Raw genomic sequence first — 21824 nt, forward strand, 5'->3', positions numbered from 1 at the left:
TTGAGGATCAGCTGACATTTTGAGATGTTAAGATACAGGCTTGTTCCATTATTATTCTTTTTAGCAAAAATTAGCTATTTTGAGAGTGACAAAAAATAAAAATTATTCCTGAACAATGGTTTAATTATGTAAGTTCAGACTGTATGAGTTTCAAAGAAGCTTTCATTGTTGCAACAATGAAAATTCCTTTGAAATAAAAATAGAAGTTTGAGAGAGCTGGTTCTTCTTTTAAAACAGCTTGGTAGGGAGAGAAAGAGCCTCCTCTGAACCCCAACATTCATAAGGTTGTTGAGGCATCATCATGGTCGCTGTTGTAGACAAAAATGTACCTAATTTCTTTGACACACGTAAGTTTGATAAAAGCAAAAATTGTATTAAAGACTGTCTTAACTCACACTTTCCATATTATCATACTGGTTGGAAAGCAACTTCCCACTCTTTCCAGCAATTCTTACTGTTAAATTATAATATTTTTTAAAAATAATATGGACTCATAATGGGATTAGTAATCTAAACTATTACTTAATAGTTGGCTAAGATTACTAATCCATTATAAACCTATATTATTTCTAAAACTGTATTATAATTTTAATAACGTTTGGCATTTATTTTCTCCATTTACTTAGAAAGGCTAAAGGTAATCCTCAGTTAATGAATGGTAATTGGGTTTGTTTCTAGGCAATGCCGCTATAAAGCATAATATCACTGGGTGAGATCATCCGAGGGCACGGGGTGAATTGTCATCAGTACGCTGATGATACTCAGCTGTACATCTCCACCCCTTCTCCATTCAGTGAAGCAGTGGAAGTGATGTTCTGGTGCCTGGAGGCTGTTAGGGTCTGGATGGGTGCCAACAGGCTCAAACTTAACCTTGCCCGACAGAGTGGCTGTAGGTATTGCCTCCCAAGGACAATACCTTCTGTCCATCCATCACCCTGGGGAGGGGAATTTTGACCCCCTCAGAGAGGGTCTGCAAGTTGGACATCCTCCTCGATCTGCAGCTGCCATTAGAACATCATCTTTCAGCTGTGGTGACGGGGGTGTTTGCCCAGGTTCGCCTGTTGTACCAGTTATGGCTCTATTTGAACAGGGAGTCTCTGCTCACAATCACTCATGCTTTTATCACCTCGAGGTTCGACTACTGCAATGCTCTCTACATGGGGCTACCTTTGAAAAGCATTCAGAATCTACAAATTGTGCAAAATGCAGCCACGCGAGCAGTCATGGGCTTGCCCAGACATGTGCATATCTCTCCAACACTGTATTAGCTGTCAATCAGTTTCCGGACTCAATTCAAACTGTTGGTTAAGACCTATAAAGCCCTACATGGCATGGGACCAGAATACCTCCGAGACCACCTTCTGCCACATGAATCCCAGCGACCCAGTGACAGTTGGCTTTCTCCAGGTTCCATCAACCAGACAATGTTGTTTAGTGGGGCCTAGGGAGAGAGCCTTCTCTGTGGGGGGGGCGGCCCTCTGGAATCAGCTCCCCCTGGAGATTTGTATGGCCTCAACCCTCCTCGCCTTCGATAAGAGTCTGAAGACTCACTTATACCTCCAGGCCTGGGGCCATTAGATCTTGTCCCCTGCCCAATGAATGTGTTGAGAGAATGTGGAGTGAATGGAATGATTGTTTTTAATGGGGTTTTTTTTTTGGGGGGGGGGTAGATTTTTAATTAGTTAATTGGATTTAAGATATAGTGTACTGTATGTTTTATATGTTGTGAGCCACCCAAAATCCCCGGAGAGGGGCAGTATAGAAATCCAATTAATAAATAAATATAAATAAATCACATGACACCACCCCCCACCGGCCACTTAGCAATGGGAATTCTAGCACTCCCAATCGTTAATTAAGCAAATCACAGAGATCATCAAGTGACCACATAGGTGGAACTTATCGTGTTCCTTCAGGATTTTCCATGGCTGCTCCCATCACTGCAGTAACTGAGTCCATCCACTTTGCTGGCAGTTGTACTCTTCTTCACTTTTTTGTGAGTTGAAATTGAGATACAGAATTCACACTAACGCTTGCATCTTTCTTACATTCTCCTTTAATTCCACAATAGATGTTACTGTGCCCCTACTGACTTTATGATTTACTGACAGGACTCTTTGTGTGTTCAGTTGTAAACTCCTCCATTTGCTTTAAGTCAGTGTTGACTCCTTGTGATCACCTGGATGGGTCCCTGCTGTTTTCAGAGCATATTTTAAGAAGTGGTTGGCCATTGCCTGCTTCCAAGGGCTGAAAGAGAGAACAATTGGTCCAAGGTCAGCCATTGGCTTTGTTCCTAAGGGGACAGTAAGCACCAGATGCCAAACTGCTCCTTATCTTAGGTATACACTATCTTTATAGTACTTGGAATAAGTGCCATTGCCTTTAAAAAAAAAATAGTATTATCTGCATTCACTTTATGTCCTCTGGGATCCCCCAAATCACTAACACCCGTCTTTCTATATTTTTTTGCCTTAAATGGTTCCTCTTTCCAAAGTTGAATCGTTCTCAAAGTTCTCTGTTTCCCCCCACTCCACTCCTTTCCTTAGGCAACCTGAGTCAATCCTTTTTCACGTACTCTTTTCTATTAAAACCCCTGCTAAAAAAGTTCTTCCAGTCAAATTTAAGAATCTATTACTTGCCCTCATGCAATCTTCCAAATGGTTTTCTGAGACTTTCCATTCCTGAGATCTCTCTATCTCTTACATTGATAATTTCTTCTCAATTTTTCCCTCTCAATTTTTTTTAAAGCTTTAAATATCTCTTTTTTATCAACGCTGCTATTTATACAGTCCACATGATGGCATATCTACCGCCTCCCTTCTTTGAGCTGAAATCTCTGCTTATTATTTTTAAGCTCTAATAATCAAAATCAATTTTTCAACACCCATCTTTTCTCCTTCCGTATGATTAATCTTTCCTCTTGCACTTCTTTTCACCTTCACTATGATTAATCTCTCTCTCCTGCCACTCCCTCTTATTAGAATCCCTGGGGCTTTTCTAGATAGGCAAAAGTCCCCATTGTTCATTTTTAAAAAGAGTATTACCTGCAGAATTAAAACAAAATATAAGTGGGGCCACAGTTTGCCAATTGATTATACTGTATCTCTTTAGGTGCCGTATCACATGAACATGTACAGTGTGCTGATCTCCATACTGCAAAACCATTGTTCTCATAGCTGCCTAATATTTGCTAATAAGTAGTTGGGCAGTTCACTGAATAGTTTTGTTTACAGTGTCAGCACTGACAAAACATTTAGCTTTTAGATCAATAGATCCAAAGAGAAGCATTTACATACTATCTAGTTATTGTGGGCAGTGATTATAGTTCTTAGTCAATACGGAGAGGGGTGGCATACAAATTTGATAGATAGATAGATAGACAGACAGACAGACAAATAAATAAATAAATAAAATTTCAATGCCATTTTAATGGTAGCAGATGGTTGAGGATGTTAAGTAACATCAGTAGCATTTTCAGTGTATTTTAGTGTATTTTTTCCCTATGTTGATAGAATGGTATATTCATTTGGTGTGATCTAGTCTTCATTCTTCATTCATTTATTCTATATTCAACATTGTCCCAAAGGTGCTTTTTGAAGAGGCAACTGAATTTTTTTGTTTTTCTTTGAAGGTGTCTCTCTTCTCATCCAACAAGCTTCTTCAGCTCTGATTGGGTGATGGGGAATGGGAGGATTTATATTCTTTGTAGATAGTTGTCATTTGCATTCTTTCAGAGAGTTGTTGATGCCCCTTGAAGGTTTGTCTATGTTCTTAGGGTCACCTGAGTGGTGCAAATGGGCGTGGCGCCTTCTTGAAACTGTTGAATGGACTGTGTTCAAGACTGGAGATAGAGGATGTCATGTCCCTCCCTCTCTGTTGAGGGAGGGTTGTCCAATTTTGACACAGATGGTTTCTTTGACCTCTCTTTCAAACCAGAAGTCCTCTCGGTCCAAAATGTGGACTTTGCTGACTTCAAAATAGTAGCCTTTGTCTTTTAAATACAGATGAACTGCTGAATCTTATCCTAATGGGTTTGTTCTCCTATGTTGTGCCATGCGTTTATGAAATAGTTGTTTTGTTTCCCCAATGTATACATCTCCACATGACTCAATGCATTGTACTTTATGTACCCCATTCTCAGTTTGTGTATGGGTGTTTATCCTTGGGATGGACAAGTTTCTGCCTTAGTGTATTCTTGGGTTTGAAGTGTGAAGTATGCATGTTGGCTGAAGGTCCCCCTGAACTTTTCCAATATTCCTGAGCTTTTCGGCTTCATATATCAGAAAAGCTCTGGAATATCAGAAAAGCTCAGGAGAATTTTCAGCCAACGCAACATACATGCACATTTCAACCCCAAGAATACACTAAGGCAGAATCTTGTCCACCCCAAGGATAAAACACCCAGATACAAACTGAGCAACAATAAAGATTTTGTTCCTAGTTGTGTTATTCAAATCCTGAGAGAGCTTCAACCAAGTTCATAACTTTTTAGAGCCTGACATCTTGGAAGATTCACTTTTTACATAGAGATTATAAGTTACACCACATATTTAAACCATTATTTTTAATCAGGGATGGTGTAGTTGTTAGCCTAAAAATAGTACATGAAAAGAAAAAAACTTGCCTCCTCTCTTCTTGGCCTCAGAATGCAAAAATATCTTCTGCATAGGTAGGCACACAGATAAGTAGGACATCTCCCTCATAATATGGGAAAAGTTATTCCCAGGGTCTTATATTTCAATGTTATGAATTTGATTTGTTGATTGTATTTTTTAAAGTTAGAAGTCACAGAGGGGAATTGCATTCTTGTGGTTTGAGAGATCTATAGAAGAGATAAATGTAGCATAGGATAGCTGGCTGGAGAATTCTGGGAGTTGAAGTTCACAAGTCTTAATATTGCCAAGTTTGAGGACTCCTGGCCTAGTGGTTAAGATAAAAAGTAAAAGACTGTGAGTTCTAGTCTGGCTTTAGCCATAAAAGCAAGCTGGGTGACCTTGGGCCAATCATTTTCTCTCAACCCAACTCAACTCAGGGAGTTGTAGGGAAACTAGAAGAAGGAAGGTGTGTTGGGAATGTTCGCCACATTGAATTATTTGCAAAAATAATCAAGGCAAGATACAAATACAAAAATAGATTTAGTTGCATGCTATGCAATAAACACAGTATAACATTTTGCTTTGGAGTTTGGACTTTCTCCAAATTTAAAAGAAATATAATCTAACCACCTATCCTTATCAGCCTGATACTTCTCCAATTGTTTTATATTTGAATAGGTATGTTCTATTCTGTTAGTACTATGTACATAACTAGTTGGGTTTGGCAATATATGGAATAAATCAACAATGTATGCTTATATGTATTAGAACACTATTGCTTTAAGAGCTAGTGTTGCGGATTGCCATAAGAGGGAGCCAGAAGCGTGGTTCACTCTCTCTGCTATTTCTGTTTCATCTTTGTCACTATGCTGTATCCATAAGCTGGAAAAGTATTGTATATCTATTGAGATGTATTGACTGATTTAACTGTGAATGACTAGGACTGTTTTTTACTAAGATATTTGCCAAAGTAAATAATACTGTATTTTATACAATTAATGTATCTGACTTGAATTATTTATTTATTTGTTTGTTTGTTTGTTTATTTATTTAATTTATTTATTTTGTCCAATACAAATTGAAAGTTAAGGAGAATAAAAATGTGTAGTAGTAAATATCAGGGAAGGGATAGAAGAAGAGATATGAGAATAGAAATACATCAATGAAGAGTAGAGGAAGGATATATGGATGGGAGAAAAGATATATAAAACATAGGAGAGACAATTGGACAGGGGACGGAAGGCATACTAGTGCACTTATGCTCACCCCTTACTGACCTCTAAGGAATCTGGATAATTACTGAATTATTACTTGTATCCAACAGTGGGCTACTTACTAGCTGGAATGCTAAATTGCGCTCGCTGCCACAGCTCATAAGTTCTTGCAAAGCCAGTGCAATTTTGCTTCTGTACCTGTGGAGGTAACCAAATCGCGCACTGAACCGTAGATGCACCCGTGTTTTGCCGAGTTCTTTTTGCCAAAACACAGGCGCACCCACAGGTGCAGAAGCAAAATAGCACTAGCCCCACAAGAACTTATGAGCTGCCGCGGCGAGCACAATTTAGCATTCCGGCTAGTAGCCCACTGCTGCTTGTACCTCTAGGCTATCAGCTGGATATCTGCAAGACCTCCACATTTCCTCTGTGTACGTGTATTTTGACCATTCAGAGATAACTCTGTACACCCCTTAACATTAGTTATGGGCCCAGTGTGAGGTTCAGTGCGAGCTTCTTAGTGTGAGGTTTCCTGTGTGAGGTTTTTAGTGTGGATATTTCCAGTGTGGTATTGCCAGTGAGATATTGCTTGTGAGTAGTGTGAATATTCAGTTTGTCATTATTTTAAACAGCAATTAACTTTTTTAAAAAAATATTTGCATTGAAATTTCTCTTTATCAGTAAATTAATTACTTCCAAAGCTGTTTAAGAAATGTGAATAGCTGGACTCTTTGTCCACAAAGGTACATTAATTATTGTGAGTATAGATAGAATTTATTTATTTTATTTATTTTTATTTATTCATTTGTCCAATACACAAATACATAGGAAGAAAAATAGACATGTAGTAATATATATAAGGGTAAAAGTGAACTTAAAGGAGAGGATATATGAAAGAAAGAAAATATATATGATAAGTGAGAGAAAGGAAAGACAATTGGACAGGGGACGAAAGGCACACCAGTGCACTTATGTACACCCCTTACTGGCCTCTTAGGAACCTGGAGAGGTCAATCGTGGAGAGTCTAAGGGAGAAATGTTGGGGGTTAGGGGTTGACACAATTGAGTCCGGTAATGAGCTCCACGCTTCGATAACTCGATTGTTAAAGTTCAACTCCAAAAATTTCATACCCACAGTTTACTCATGAGGACTGTGGGTTATCTCCCAGTCTCTCTTTGACCCAGAGAGATTTCACCAGTCAGCAACTACCCTCGAGCCAGAATTCTTGTCTCCTCTCGATATGTTAGTCCACCATAACCATCACTGGAAGCTCTATCCTTCCTTATTGTTTTTTGACAGCAAATCTCCTAGCCAAAGAAGGAGGATGTTTTGATTTTGATGCCCAAGATGTCTTAAGATAAAGTGAAGTGTATTACTCATTTTGCACCAGAGAACTTGCACGGAGAGTAGCATAGAATTGCTTTCCCTCTGCACCTGTGCTTTCAACTGCTAATGGTTTCCTAATTAGCAATAATTGTCTCTTGTCTGCCCCTAGAATCATGAAGCACACTGAACCTGCCATCAGAAATCACAACCAAGTGGTCTTATAATCAAGATCTAATTAAGAAGAAAATGCTCACTTCATTATCTTATGGCATGTGTTTTGTTACTGCAAATGTAATTAATTAGCGTTCAATTAATCCAAAAATGGCTTGTTCTTTCCCTACTGTGGATGTGATGGTAGGGGAGGAAAGTTTGGTCTTTGGAGACTTCCCTTTCTTCCGTGGTAGCATGTGGAATCCCTCAGGGTGAACAGGATTCAGTTTAGTTTTCAGAAGACCAGCAGAGGGAACCGTGATCGGTGAACTCCTGCAGGCTTCTTTCTTAGTTTAGAAGCAATAAAAATAAAGATTAAAAAAGAGAAACTGTGTTTCATTCAGAATGTAACTCAGAGAGTTTCAGTAACATATTAGAAGATTAATATTAGTCCTTCAAAGTAGGCCAGGTCAGTAAATAGTGAACTACTGGAACTCTACCTCATTGTTATGAGTTGTATCAACAGCATCTTGAAATCCTGACATATTTTCTTATACAAAAAAGGCTCAAGACAAGATATTCTTGAGTTTCTTCCTAACTGTAGGTTCTGGGCACCTGGATGGGAGTCAACAGGTTTTGATTAAACTCTGGCAAAACCAAACAGTTTTAGATACACAGGAATCCTGGACTTTGTCTTCTTTGACCCTGAAAGGGATGGTGTTGCCCCAGATGGATCTGCAATCCAGGAGGTTCTCCTGGACTTGTGACTCAAAGAGCAGGTGGCAGTTACAGCTGGGAGAGCACTTGCACAACTTTAGGTTGTGTGCCACTTGTGACCATTTTTGGATCAGGATTCATTGAGTTCAGTCATTCAAGTGTCTGGTAGAATTTTGTTCCCTTAAACAATACTTTTCTAGAGGTCACTCACATATTACTCCTTTCAAGAAAATATTTATTTTCTACATCTCTTTTTCGTTTCATTTTAGGGCAAGCGATATAAAAACTCCTTGGAGACTGTGGGAACTCCAGATTCCAGCCGATGCAGGAGTGAAAAGAAAGCCATTAAGTAAGTCCCAGTAGGAACTATTGGAGTGAATGGGTTTGAGGTGTTTGAGAAGTGATTGCATAAAACCTACAACACAAGGATAGGTTTCATATTATACATTCAAGCCGCTTGTATCTGAAAACAAGGCACTCCCAGTCATTTTGATTCCAGTGGTCCAAAAAATCACATTCCTGCCTGCTCCGCAACCTTATTACACCAAATATATGTGCAGCTATATTCCTTATACTCCTGCACATTATTGATTTTGTTCATTTAGGTTAATTGTTACTCTGTTTCCATAAATACCAAGTTGTTCTTTGACCCCCTCATCACATAACTTTCTTTCATTATTCAGCATACTAATATTTTTCTTTGTATTAGCTTAGCACATTGACTTGTCTAGATAGTAGCCTTCCTTCTTTTGTAATATCCCATATCTAATTATTCCAGGGTTACTGCATACCTCAAGATTTCAAAACCTATTTAATTCTTGTTATCCATCTGGCCTTCCATTCTGCCCTAGGCCCATTCCATGTACAATTATTATCTGTTCCATTAACACTTCCCCATATCATAATTTCCTATCTTCTTTTTTTAAACATAGTCCAGCTTAAGGGATACCTTCCTGAACTGTTAGCACATGAACAATCAGCTGAACGTAAATCACCCCAACAGTGTTTCCTGCTATTGTAAAACGTGTCTTATAGGAACGATGGTAGAATGTTCATTTGTGCATAACACATGCAAATGTAAAATTATTTTCTCTTTTGCATGTTTTATCAAATAATTTGTAAATGGTTAACCAATTTCATCCAGACACATTCCTCTTTTTCAGATTGTATCTTCTTCCCCACTGTTTATTATTGTTGTGAGCCGCTCTGAGTCTCCGGAGAGGGGTGGCATACAAATCTAATAAATTATTATTATTATTATTATTATTATTATTATTATTATTATTATTATTATTACTACTACTACTACTACTACTACTACTACTACTACTACTACTATTAACAGATGGCAAGCTTTCTAAGAAATGCCCAATGTTATTCAATGTGTAAGCCATTCTCACTTGTTACATTCTGGTCAGTTGAAAAGATTAATGTTTCTTCTGTCTTTTGACAAATGATAAATTCTCTAGCTGGAAGAGCAGTCAGTTGATGTTTTCCATTTATGGTCCTCCAGATCTTAATAGGCTACAACTCCAAGCAGCCCCAGGAACATGACTGATAAGGAAGGGTGCTAAAAACTGTAATTGAGCAACATCTGCACCACACGTTCCCATTCCTGCAATAGGACTTAATCTCATGGCCAGCTGTAATATCAAAGTTAGCTTCCAGAGGAATAGAGAACATTATTATGCAACCACATAGATGTCTGTATGGAAGCCTCTGTAATAAGTAGTTTAGACATACAGGTTTAGTTACACAAAAAAGAATCAAACCTATCCGTTAGATCTTGCATATGAAAACAAAATAAGGACACATTAATAGTAACTAATCTTCTTCTGGCATGTGATGCTATTGGGATATTACAACAGTGGGATATTAGAAGCCCTTATGGTTATCTCACTTATTTCCTTGATAGAGCAATATAATTCCACACATAGCTCAGATGACAATGGATCACCATTCACCCATTTCTTTTACTTCATGTTGCAAGGATATTTTAAGGTGAGTTAAATTTTTATGATCATTGCACATAGCATCAGATCACAGTGAAATAATATTTCTCTGTCATGGTCCCATCATTTGAATTTTTTATATCTAGGCTCCCTTGTATTGGGACGGAATATAATCTTATCTGCAGGAATTGTTAAAAATATTGCACTCTGGAAATCATGATTAAGTAATAATTTCCATAAAATAGCTGTTTTACCTTCTGATATAATCACACAAGCTTTCCCTTGGTTCTTCTCTGACATCTGCCTGTGGAATTCCCAAATCTAATTTTCTACACTAAAGAACGCCATAGAGTTTTGAGATTTGCTTGATGATGTTCAATGGAAAAGCTGGATGAAGGAACCTTGGAGCTATGGTGATTTAGTAAAATAAACATTACCTTAAAAAGTATGGACACCTGCAATTCTGCCTGTACATCCTCAGATGGGTTGATAAAATCAGTTGATAAAATTTTCTGTCCCTCTGTGTGCATTTATGTTTGTGCATGCCTTTATATGTAATTTGTGCATATACATATATATATATATAATTGTGTATAATATATAGCTATTTATGTGTTTGTGTGTGTGAAAAATATGTATATATGTATGTGGAAGATATGTGCTCATATATACAGTTGTTTGTTAATTCCCGGATGCATGGCCTCATCAGTAGCTTATGGTTCTAGGTGATGCTATTAGTCAGTCCCTCAGCAAAATCAGACCAATGGATGTCGTGCTCCAAGGCCATTTATAAATGTGTGAACCTGATAGTTATGGTCTTGTGCTTTTGACCTCTGTAACATCTGGAGGTCATGGATAATTATGTGGAATATAGAAAAGGACCATTACAAACAATAAACCTAAGACCTTTCTTCCTAGGGAGGTGCCAGTAAATAGTTACAGAGATGACTAGAAACTGTCTTTTTATACTCTTCAGCTGCAAAATGTTCACTTCTTAGCTCCATATTGAAAGGGTTCTACAAAAACTCTAATCCAAAGGTACTTGCACACAATGAAGGAAACAGGCAGGCAGGCATAATGGAGAGGTTGGTTTCTCTAATGTTTTGCAATACTTTTCATTTCCCCCCCTCCCCATTCTTGGTACCTTGTGGACGAAGCTTGAGTTCTTAGATGAACCTCAGCTGTCCTTTATAGCAAGCTTTTCATATTCCCTCTATGAATGTCTCAAGAAGCCATCAAAAGGCTTTTAATTCCCGCAAATGGCAAGGACATTAGGTGAATGGTAAGCGAAGTGGATGCAAGCAGGTAACCTGCAAGGAATCTTTGATGTCTCTAATAAATTTGTTAGACAAATTGTTAGACTCCAAAAGCTATTGTTAAATCTCATACGTTGTGACTCAATTGCCGTTGGAGACCGGCACTCTTAAATTCAGGAAGAGATGGTTGGTTGGGCTCTAGCTGTTTACAGAATGGGTGATATAACCTACTTAGCAAGGACTGTGAGCCCACAAACTCCAGCCTGAAGCAGATCACCCTCCTTCTGCAAAAGGAGATCTTCTGCTCCTTCTGCACAGCTGAGCAGAAGATCTACACAAGGAAATGCCACGTCCCCCAGGCTGGGCAAGCTTATTCTTGAGGACAAGGATGCAAAGTTTTATCACTTCCCATGTTCCAAAGCTGTAATGGCAAGGGCAGGAAGAATATTCCAAGCCAGCCTCTTGCTTCAATTAAAACATTTTTTTCCTGTGCAAGGGACTACTATTGCCTCTCCCCTTCAGTTTGAAGCCAACCCACAGTTGTGTTTGTACTTATCAGCTTAAAATGGCCAAGAGCAACACTGAAGGTTCTGAAGTTAGTTGAAGGTTATTAGAGATATGAGCTAAGAGAATGGTTGAGGAAAGAGAATAGAAGAATGCCAATAGAAGAATGTAGTCAGTGCAAGATTAAAAAAAAATACTAGCTTGGCTGCCATTTCAGGTATATACAAATGACCAGGATGTGGAATACAACTAGTATCATAAATCAATGGTTCAGAACAGATTCAGCTAATGCCAAACCCATTTGTAGAAGTGATCCTAGATCCAGTATAAGAATTCAGCATTGACTAAGATTTCTCCATAACCTTGATGCTGTTTTCCTACCCTCACTTTGTTATACACCTGATGAAAGAAATCTAAATAACTACCTAAAGATAATTTTCTTTTGGAAATTATCTCATGGGCTTTGGCAATTAATTTATTCTCAAGGATCTTAGCTAATTGGCCAAAGCGGTGCTTTTCTCCAAGTTTGATGCACAAATTCTGCACAGGAAACCAGAAAAGATTCTTTCTCTGCACAACAGCAATAGTTCTAGCTAATGTTCCCCGGGGTTTTTTTTTTTAAGTTATTATGTCCAAGATACTGCTGCTTTGTTTTCCACACTACCTACCAACCTTGGATGAAAAAAAAATACAGAAAAGTAAAAATCCTGTCCCCTAAAAGGAAGAGTACAGGTAAGAGACCAGGTAGAATCCTTAGGAGACAGTCTTAGAGTCATTCAACAGAGGTTTCTTTAACATGAATCCATCTCTCTCTTTCTCATTCTTCCTTACCATCGGCTCTGGAGATGCCTGCTCCTATCTTTTTTCAGCTTTGCCTTACCTATATATATATAATCCGAGTGTGTATGTGTGTTTGTGTGGACCCATGGGTATAAGGCACAGAGCTTTACCTTCCACAGGAGGAGAAGTCAACACTAACCTTGCTGTCTCTTATTTGGGTTATTTTTTTTCCTTCTCCTTCCTCCCCTTGCAGGAATTTAGATTCTCTCTCTTGTATTTCCCTTTGTTTTTTTTTTCTCCCCTCTCACCGGCTGATCTAGTGATCTAGACAGAGACTTTTGGAATAACAATGACAACACAGTGCAGCAGAAATGGAGTTCCTACCCTCCCAAGGAGTTTATACTAAACATATCACCTTACGCCCCATATGGTGATCCACGACTTTCCCTCAAGTGAGTCTCTCTTTAACTGATTTGATCATACATAGTGAGTATATGCACACCTCTTTCCCACCTATCCCACCCTGCTTTCCTCTTCCCCCTCCTCTTCTTTCCCTCCCCTGCACTCTACTCCTTCCCCATGGGCATATGGCCATGGAGACGAGCAACCCCTCCTCCCTTCTCTTTCTAACCTGCTCTTTCAGTGGTTCACAACTACTGGTTGGTACCCTTGGAACATCAGACATGTGTTTCCATTATTCCAAGAACTCTCCTATTACCTGGGGCTCAAATTTTGGTCCCAGTGAAATGGAAAATGATGTGCTAGTAGGTTTGTTGAAACCGGATCAAATTATTGACTTATTAAAGCTTGAAGTAGTCAATCAAACTGCCGATTTAAAAGATGGGTTTGGACCTAATAAATCTATTATGATTTCAACCAACTGAAAGGGTTGGCACTGGATAGCAGCTTAAACCCTTAAATCCACTTCAAAGCCATTGTGTTCCTTTTTTTACTTAACAACTTAGCCCAGGCTTTTCTCCTGCTTAGGCTTATACGGTGCTTCCAGAGGTTTGAGAACCACTGCCTAGCAACTCACTGACAAAGGCCAGCACCTTCCCTCCCTATACCCTGGTTCCTTTGGCTCTCCTCTCCCTCACCCACCCACTCCTTTTCTGCAGCACAGGATGGGGTTGCCCGTTTTGGCCACCCTCTCAGCGTATTCTCTGCATCTGCACTGTGTGGTGGTGGTGATGGTAGTGGTAAGCTCTCTCACTAACATTGCTTTTTTTTTTCTCCCTCCGCCTGCACAGTGCCTCTCCTAACGGTCTTACCCATTGTTCAACCCTTCGTTGTCTATGGAATTAACTTTGGCTGCAATCATAACTTCACATGCCAGGGCTGCCTGCTGCCTTTGACTGGGACAAAGGCTCTCCTTGGCCCTTTATTTTGCAGTGCTGATCTCTCTCTTTCTCTCTGTCTGTCTGTCTGTCCCTTGTCCGTCTCTCTCTCTCTCTCTCTCTTTTCTCGTTCTCTCTCTCTTTCTGTCTGTTCTCCTCTTCTTCATGTGACCTCCTTCTCATTGCCACCTGCCACCTCTCTTTCCTGACATACCATAGTGGCTCATTGCTGTCAGGTGCAAAGTTGGCTGCCTCAGCCACAGCTGGGTTGGCAGGAGAGCGAGAAGGATGCCACGGAGAGAGGCAGCAGCTCCGAGAGGACGGCATGAAGAGCAGCGTGTCTGCCCACAGCGAGCCCAGCATTGGGAAGGCGGGGAGAGGCCGATGGCAAATGGTGCAGAGCCACCTAGCAGCAGGGAAGCTCAGCTTATCCAAGTGAGTGAGAGTGCATCCCAGGCCTGGCTTGCTGGCCCCAGAGCCATTGCCGCTAGGAGCGTGGAAAATAAATGTGTCCAAATCCCATAATGATCTTTCTGCTGAAGCCCAGACAAGCACCGAAAAATATAAGGGCTGTCATAATGACACTATAACAGAACAGTCACAGTGTGGTGGGGATAAATAAATCTGGAGGCAGATGGTTGTGTTCTCCAAAAAAAATAAAATAAAGAGGTGGTTAAAGGCTTGAGAGAAGAGCTTTTTGACTTTTTAATGCTTTGAGATAGATTGCACATATATAAGCATGTAAAAGCTGGTCTCCGGTTGGGTCAATCTAAAAGTCTTTCGACAGCAGCTTTTTCATCATCAGCTATATTGCTGGCTCCTTCAGAGTAAATATACTGTGAGGCATAACGTAATTCTAGAGTATACTCTTTAGTCACATGATTTATTCCCATCCTTCTGCAGTCACAAAAGCATTCAGTACCTTGAGCCAAAAAAAAAAAATGTGTTCCTGTAATCCATCAGTTTCTAAATCTAACTTGAATCCAGCTTTCATTGTTGACTCTTTTGCAAGAGAATCACATTGCAATATCTCAAAACTGGTGAGCTGTTATAGAAAGGAAGGAACAACTGACTAGTAAAGCACTTTTCGTATCAGATATTCCCTAAGGAACTCCCTCCAAGGAATTTCTCTATGAAATCTATTATTGCATTATGTTCTTAGTCACAGGCCAAAGACTGATGACCTAGAATAGCGATTGTACATTTGATGTTAAAGAAATGTCTTGTAACTAAACTGGGAAAAAATTGAGAGACTGGAAAATGTCTCAGTTATCCATAATTTATCGCATTTGCTTGCTTATTTTCATCTCTTTTTTTAAAAAAAAAGGGCATCTAACAAGGAAGAAAGAAACAATAGAAACTGAATCTGGCTAAATTGTAGTGTTAAATATAAACCTAAACCCTACTGGCCAACCTTCTCTTAGTAAGGGTTCTTTTATGGAATCATTAATATAACTTGTATTTTACCAAGCACTTTTGGTGATCAACATCTTGCAAGCAATTTTGGTTTGGCCAGACTCTATTCCTTTTATTGCTTTTGTTGGTTCACGTACTCTGATTAGGTAAAGGGAAACAAGAGCATCAGCCTTTATTTACATTAGAGCTTGCCTTTGCAAAAACTATCCTGTTTGTGCCCAAGCAGCAAACCAGTCCAGCCAGCCCACCAACCCAACCAGCCAGCCAGCCACAGACCAGTAGAAATGGAGTTGAAGTCTTCAATGAAACACAGCAGCAGTAGGAAGTTGTGGAAAAATATATTTACTTCTTTATACTACTGCTGTCTATGCTATAAATGCAATAAACTAGTATCTTACTAGTACCTTGCTACAACTATCTTAGTTCAATAACTCACAGGAACCAACTTTTACAACGTTACAGCTTCTTCAAAGCATACTTCCACGAACAGCAACAGCACACAGCTAACAACGAACAGAGAGAGAAAGAGCAGGGAGCTCTTACCTAGTTAAATACTTTTCACATAATTGCTAGGTTGCTGCGCACTCAACTGCCTCTGAATGACTCAGTGTTCTTACCTGAGGCGTACTTTCTGCATTATGATATTACCTAGGGATTTTTAATTTCTGACAATTTACTCTATGTGTGACAATATGGGCTGGATCCAAGAAGAAATATCAAGTTAGTAGAAACGAGAACAGGCAGAAATAAAGGTCTTGCTAGAGAGGGATGCCCACTCCAGAATCTTTTCCTCAGAACCCCATAAAAACCTGAACTACAAATTACTAATAGTTATATGTGGAGAAAGTTGCACATAATGAAAGATCTTGTGCTACACAGTTTCCACCCCTGAGACAAAAGCACGTTCTGGTGCTAAGGCAGTTTCCATATCAGCATGTGCTGCTTTGATGGAAACAGCATTCAAATCTCATGCTGAATGAAGTAATAGGATAATGATTTTTTATCATGGATATTTCTAGTCTGCCAATCATTATTTTCAAAATGATTACATTTTATTAGTCCACTGAGAATGAAATGTGCTTTGCTAAACCACTATTAAGGGCTTGTAAGCTTGGAGACAAAGCTGCTGCTGACACCATAGCCAAGCTCACCTTGCTGCTTCTATGACTTGCACAATTACATTATGGCTCTTCTCGTGATCCCTGGAGTCCAACACATTTGTCCACGACCCAGTAAATCTTGCTCTACTGTTTGTCCTCCCCACCAGACTAGTATCTCTAAGTTCCAGTTTCTGCTAAATGTTTCTCAAGCTGGATCTTTTTCATTTCCAAAAAAGTTGGAAACTTTTCTTTTAGAGTTTTTAAGCATATGTTCATAGAATTCAGCATGGTCAATATAGGTTGCCTCTGTGGTCTCCTCTCAAAGCATTGATCTGCTTAACTTAAATAACGTGTGCCCTGGGATCATTTTGGAATTGTTAAGGAATCAGCATCCCTTGGGCAGCTCTTCTAATCTCTAGGTTTTCAAGATATGGCTTTATATATATTAATGAATACAGAAATGTGTAAGGGAAGTTGTTTTGTAATTTTTATTTATTTATTTTTATTTATTTATTTAGTCCAATATATAATACACATTGAAGAGAATAGATATTTAGTAATATAACTAAAGAAGCGAATAGAAGAAAAGATATAAAAGTATAGGTGAACAAATTTGAAAGGAAGAAAAGATAAATGAGATAAGGAGAGACAATTGGACAGGGGACAGAAGGCACACTGGTGCACCTATGTACACCCCTTACTGACCTCTAAGGAACCTGGAGAGGTCGATCGTGGATAGTGCTGTTTCCCACTCTATTCTCAACTATAAAATCATGGTATCTGAACAAAATAACATCATTAGAAATACATGTCCCTATCAGAAGTGACTTGGATTGATTAGATTAGGTTGGAAGATTTCTTATTCTTATGATAGAATATTTTATCATCCCCATAACAGGAAGCAAAGATTTGTGCTAAGAGATATACAGTATGTACCCACAGAATCATTCACTCTGAAGTCTATCGCTACCATCAATTGCTGGTCTTACAGCTACCCAGAATGTACATGCAGCTCAGTTTATTTTCTTAGACTATCTATAGATATAAACACGAAAAACACTCACACAGAATCACAAAATCTCCAGAACCATAAAGCCTACAAACTTGAAATTTGACACATATGTTTCTCTTGAGTTCTAGGTGCTTGCTAAGAAAGGATCTTTCGAAATGACCATCAGATCATTAGTATTTTTTATATTATTATTAACACGCTCTGATGCTAAAGAGTTAGATGTTCTATTTCCCCCTCTCCACCTGAAAAGAACTCTCTTCCAACTGTCATTTGGGCGTGGCCAGCATGTGACTCATCCGGCCTGCAGGCTGGGAATTTGGAGAGGATCAGTGGGGCCAGCCTGAGGGACAGAAGGGGGAGAGGAGAGGCTTCTTTGGGGCAAGCCTGGGGAGAGAAGGGGACAAGCCCAATCGCATAGTTTCGTAGCAGAGCACAAGTATTCCATTGGATTTGTGATTCCTTTCAGGAGGACTCTATTCTACTTATTTCAAAGCAAAAAAAAAACATGTTTCCTTTATTCTGTCGCCATTTATTATCATGCCAAAAATGTAAATCAATATTTGGGGAAGAGAGTATTTATCCAAGGTGTAAATGATTACATAAGCACTTTATTCATATTTTCAGACATTTAGTCCCAGACTAAGAGGGTTTTTGATCCTATAGCACTTTCTGTGGAGTATCCCTTCTAATGAAGACTCTTGTCTCTGTATCTGGAATGTGCGTTTTGGTGACTGAGTGCTACTGTGCTTTGTCTGTCTGTCTGAGATAGCCCTTCTGTCTGTCTGCTTGCACAGTGGCCTTGTGACAGAAACTGGATGGGAGCCATCAAAGGCATCTTTATATATGTCAGGTGTGGCAGGTAGAGACATTAGAGCACTGGGGCTTCTTCCCACCCATTGATAGAAATGCATGTGTTCTACTTACTCCTAGCCCAGAGGAGCCAATTTTAGTTTCCTATGACTGAGAGATTTCAAATTGAACTAATTTAGGATTTTGAAAAAAAAACAGAAATGAGGTCACTACCATGTGGAGCAAGCGAGGAGATGAAATACTGATTTCTGCCTTTGCCAAGCAAGAGAAGGTTAAGCTAGAGGCAGCCAGTACATAAGCAGAAGTACTTAAAACCTGGACCAAAGTAGGAAATGGAGAGAGAGATGATTCATTTCTTACACAGATTTATCTATCTATCTATCTATCTATCTATCTATCTATCTATCTATCTATCTATCCTTTTATAGGGCGACCATTATTTTATTATGACTTCCCTAAGCAATCTATGCTTGATCATGATAATGGAGCTTTTGGGGGGGAAATGTAGTATTTGAGGCAAGAATAGGTGTATAAGACCTGCCCACATTCAGCCTTGCAGGTAGGGTTGGAGGAAGAAACCTGTCTGAGCCCCTGGCAAGTCAATGGAGATGATGAAGTTATTTGATACAAGGTGACATCCTCACCCCCACTTCACCCCCCCCCCCAATGATTCTTCTGATACTTTCAATAATTTAAAACTTGCACAGCATATTTAATTCCTATCAAACTGTGCAAGGGCGGCCGCATAGTAAATGAACAGCCTTGATCATGAATTCCTTCTAATCCCTGCATGTTTTCTTCTGCGTTGTCTTATGTCATTATGATCAGCCATTCCTGTGTTTCTCTTGTTGGCTATCCTGTGCATTGCGTTACTCAATGGCTTGTCCTATATGGTTAGTTGTGACAGCTTTCTGTATTTATTGTATTGTCCTCCAAGTTATATGTTCTGTCCTGTGCTTCACTGTCCACAGGCTACAGATCATACCTACATGAGTTCTCTCACATCTACACAGGTGTGTGGCCATCTTATATTTTCCCCTTCTATCCCTCCTGGTTTTGTTTTTTCCCCTCAACTAGGCACCTAACTACACGTTATGTGCAGATGCATCTATTAGAGTCTATCAATCAATCTTTTACAGGTAGTCCTCAGCTTATGACCACAATTGAGCCCAAATTTTGTTGTTGTTGAGTGAGACATTTGTTAAATGAGTTTTGCTCCATTTTATGACTTTCCTTGCTTTAATTGTTAAGTGAATCACTGCAGTTGATGAGTTAGTAGCCCGCTTGTTAAGTGAATCCATTGACTTTGCTTGTCAGAAGATCACAAAAGGGAATTACATAACCTTGGAACACAGCAATGGTCATAAATATGAACTAGTTGCCAAGTATCTGAATTTTGATCACATGATCATGGGGTTGATGCAAAGATCGTAGCTATGAAAAACAGTCATAAGTCATAAGTTTTCAGTTCCATTGTAATTTTGAATGGTCATTAAATGAACTAGTGTAAGTTGAGGACTATCTGTAATACAGTCACAGACCAGAATTAAAATTAAAACATAAAATAAATAGAACAAAGCAAATAAATAGAACAAAACAGAATATAATACTATATTACAGTTAGTGGTGAGATCATCAATGGGCAACCAAAGTCTGGCCAGTTTACAGATACTGTAATATAGTAGAATTTAGTCTCTTTCAAAGAAGCTGTATCCTCTACTGATCTGATAGTAATAAAGAAAGATCAGCATTCTCAGATATTTTACCCGGTAAGTTGCGATTTCATGAATCTTCATAGAGAATACAATCTAAGAGGACATGAGTTGTGGTTTCAATCAACCCTTTTCCACAGGGCCACAATTTCAGATCATATGGGACATTTTTGTCTTGACCCTCCGGAACTTCTATGGAGATAGTATGCTAGAGTTAGTGCCTCCTGAAATTTAGATATTGTTGTATAGGTATCCTACTTCCTTATGAGTTGGGAGGGCTGACTGCTCAAGAAACTGTTCATACATAGTGTTCTGGTCCAAGCATAGGAATGCTTTTCGCAGGCAGATCAAAATTCCATGCAAAGAGGAAAATCATGCAGTTTACGTTTATTGTCTGGTATCTTTATATCATAGACCTACAGTTGAGATGAAATTCCTCATGGTATATATTCATAATCTGTCCCATTATACGTAGGTGAAAAGAGATTCATTTCTCCCTATCTTTCGTCTGCTGCATGATCCTGTGTTGAGACTTTAAAAATGACCACTAGTCTGCATCGCACAATTACCCAGCAGCAGAGTTATAGCTCAATGGCCAATAAGAACACACAGATGTGATCACATGTCATTGGCTACATTATCCAGAGTGCAATCCCCAACTACATTTCCCATTATGCAATCTCTTAAAGAGACAGCTCTTAATCCAAGATAAATATCCCTCTAGTCTATCAGCACACTCCCCACCTGGAATTATAAAATTCCACAATTAACAAATAAATTAACTAAAGGTATAGCATAAAACGATGCAACTTAACTAGCTAATTGACTAAAGGAAACAAACGTAGCATCAAACAATGCAAAGTTACTATCTAATTGACTGAAGTAAACAGTGTATCATCAAACAATGCAAACAATGAGGTAGATACAAAGCATGCAAAGTTGATGTTCAATCTTTGAGTTCAGTCTTCTTTCTCAGCATTATGAGGTCAGTGACAAAAGTCTTTGAGCCACGGCATGAGTCTTATGGCTTTGCGACCTGAGCATCAACTTGGCAAACTAGTCCATCAGAGCTGGGCAGAACTTGGTGAACAAGTACGATGTCCTCAACAGGACAAGGTCTCCTTTTTTGAGATTCAGCTTTCTGGTTTCCCATTTGCAGTAAATCTGAACAGTAGACAAATATTCTTGCTTCCAGCACTTCCAGAGGGCGTTGGCCAGAAGTTGAACTTGTTTCCATTGTTGCATATACCTGTCCTTGGGAATGAAGTTCCCTTCTGGTACTGGCCATTCACCTGTCTTCTGTATTAACAAGGTGGCTGGTGCAAGGATAGTTGGATTCTCAGGATCTGATAAAGTGGACCCAAAAGTCGAGGGTTGATGATAGCTAACACTTCTGCCATGAGAGTTGTGAAGATCTCATGTGTCAGTATAGGTGTCTTTGTCAACATGGAGTCAAAGATTTTGCAGGCTATGCCAATCATTCTTTCCCATGCACCTCCCATACAGGATGCATGAGAATGGTTAAATGTCCATACCCAGCGTTGGTCCTTCAGGTAGCCATCAATTGATGGGTTGAAGTGAGTGCCCTCATCGATCTGTAACTCTTTGCAAGCTCCTACAAAGTTCATTCTGGGGTCTGATCTAAACACCTTGACTAGGCCTCTATGGGCTTGGAACCTTCTTAGAGCATTGATGAAGGAGGAGCTGTCCATGGATTTGATGACTTCAGTGCAGACAGCTGAAATGCTAAGACACATGAAAAGGCGGCCCAACATTTGCTGTGAGCTTGACCATCTTTGGTCCGATGGGCCGACATAAGTAAAGGGTGGTTTGGTATTGAGACACTCAGGTGGCAGGTCAGCCCTCATTGTTTGCAACAGTGTGTGCACTTGTGTAAGACAGTTGAGATGAGCTTCCTGGTTCCCACAATCCAGAGTCCAGC

General features: G+C 39.3%; 1 protein-coding gene across 3 annotated transcripts in view; it reads left to right on the plus strand.

The window, feature by feature from the left end:
• The window catches only part of SYT7 (synaptotagmin 7), a 320744-nt gene that overhangs the window by 207662 nt on the left and 91258 nt on the right, over positions 1-21824 (plus strand). The window contains exons 3-5 of one of the 3 annotated variants that reach the window (XM_070767163.1): positions 8273-8352; positions 12816-12947; positions 14052-14267. In XM_070767163.1, the coding sequence (XP_070623264.1) occupies positions 8273-8352; positions 12816-12947; positions 14052-14267 (428 nt within the window). The remainder of the gene's footprint in view (positions 1-8272; positions 8353-12815; positions 12948-14051; positions 14268-21824) is intronic. The other 2 variants (XM_070767172.1, XM_070767179.1) reach the window with 2 other exon arrangements.

Source organism: Erythrolamprus reginae, chromosome 1, assembly GCF_031021105.1.
Source record: "Erythrolamprus reginae isolate rEryReg1 chromosome 1, rEryReg1.hap1, whole genome shotgun sequence".
Classification (NCBI taxonomy): domain Eukaryota; kingdom Metazoa; phylum Chordata; class Lepidosauria; order Squamata; family Dipsadidae; genus Erythrolamprus; species Erythrolamprus reginae.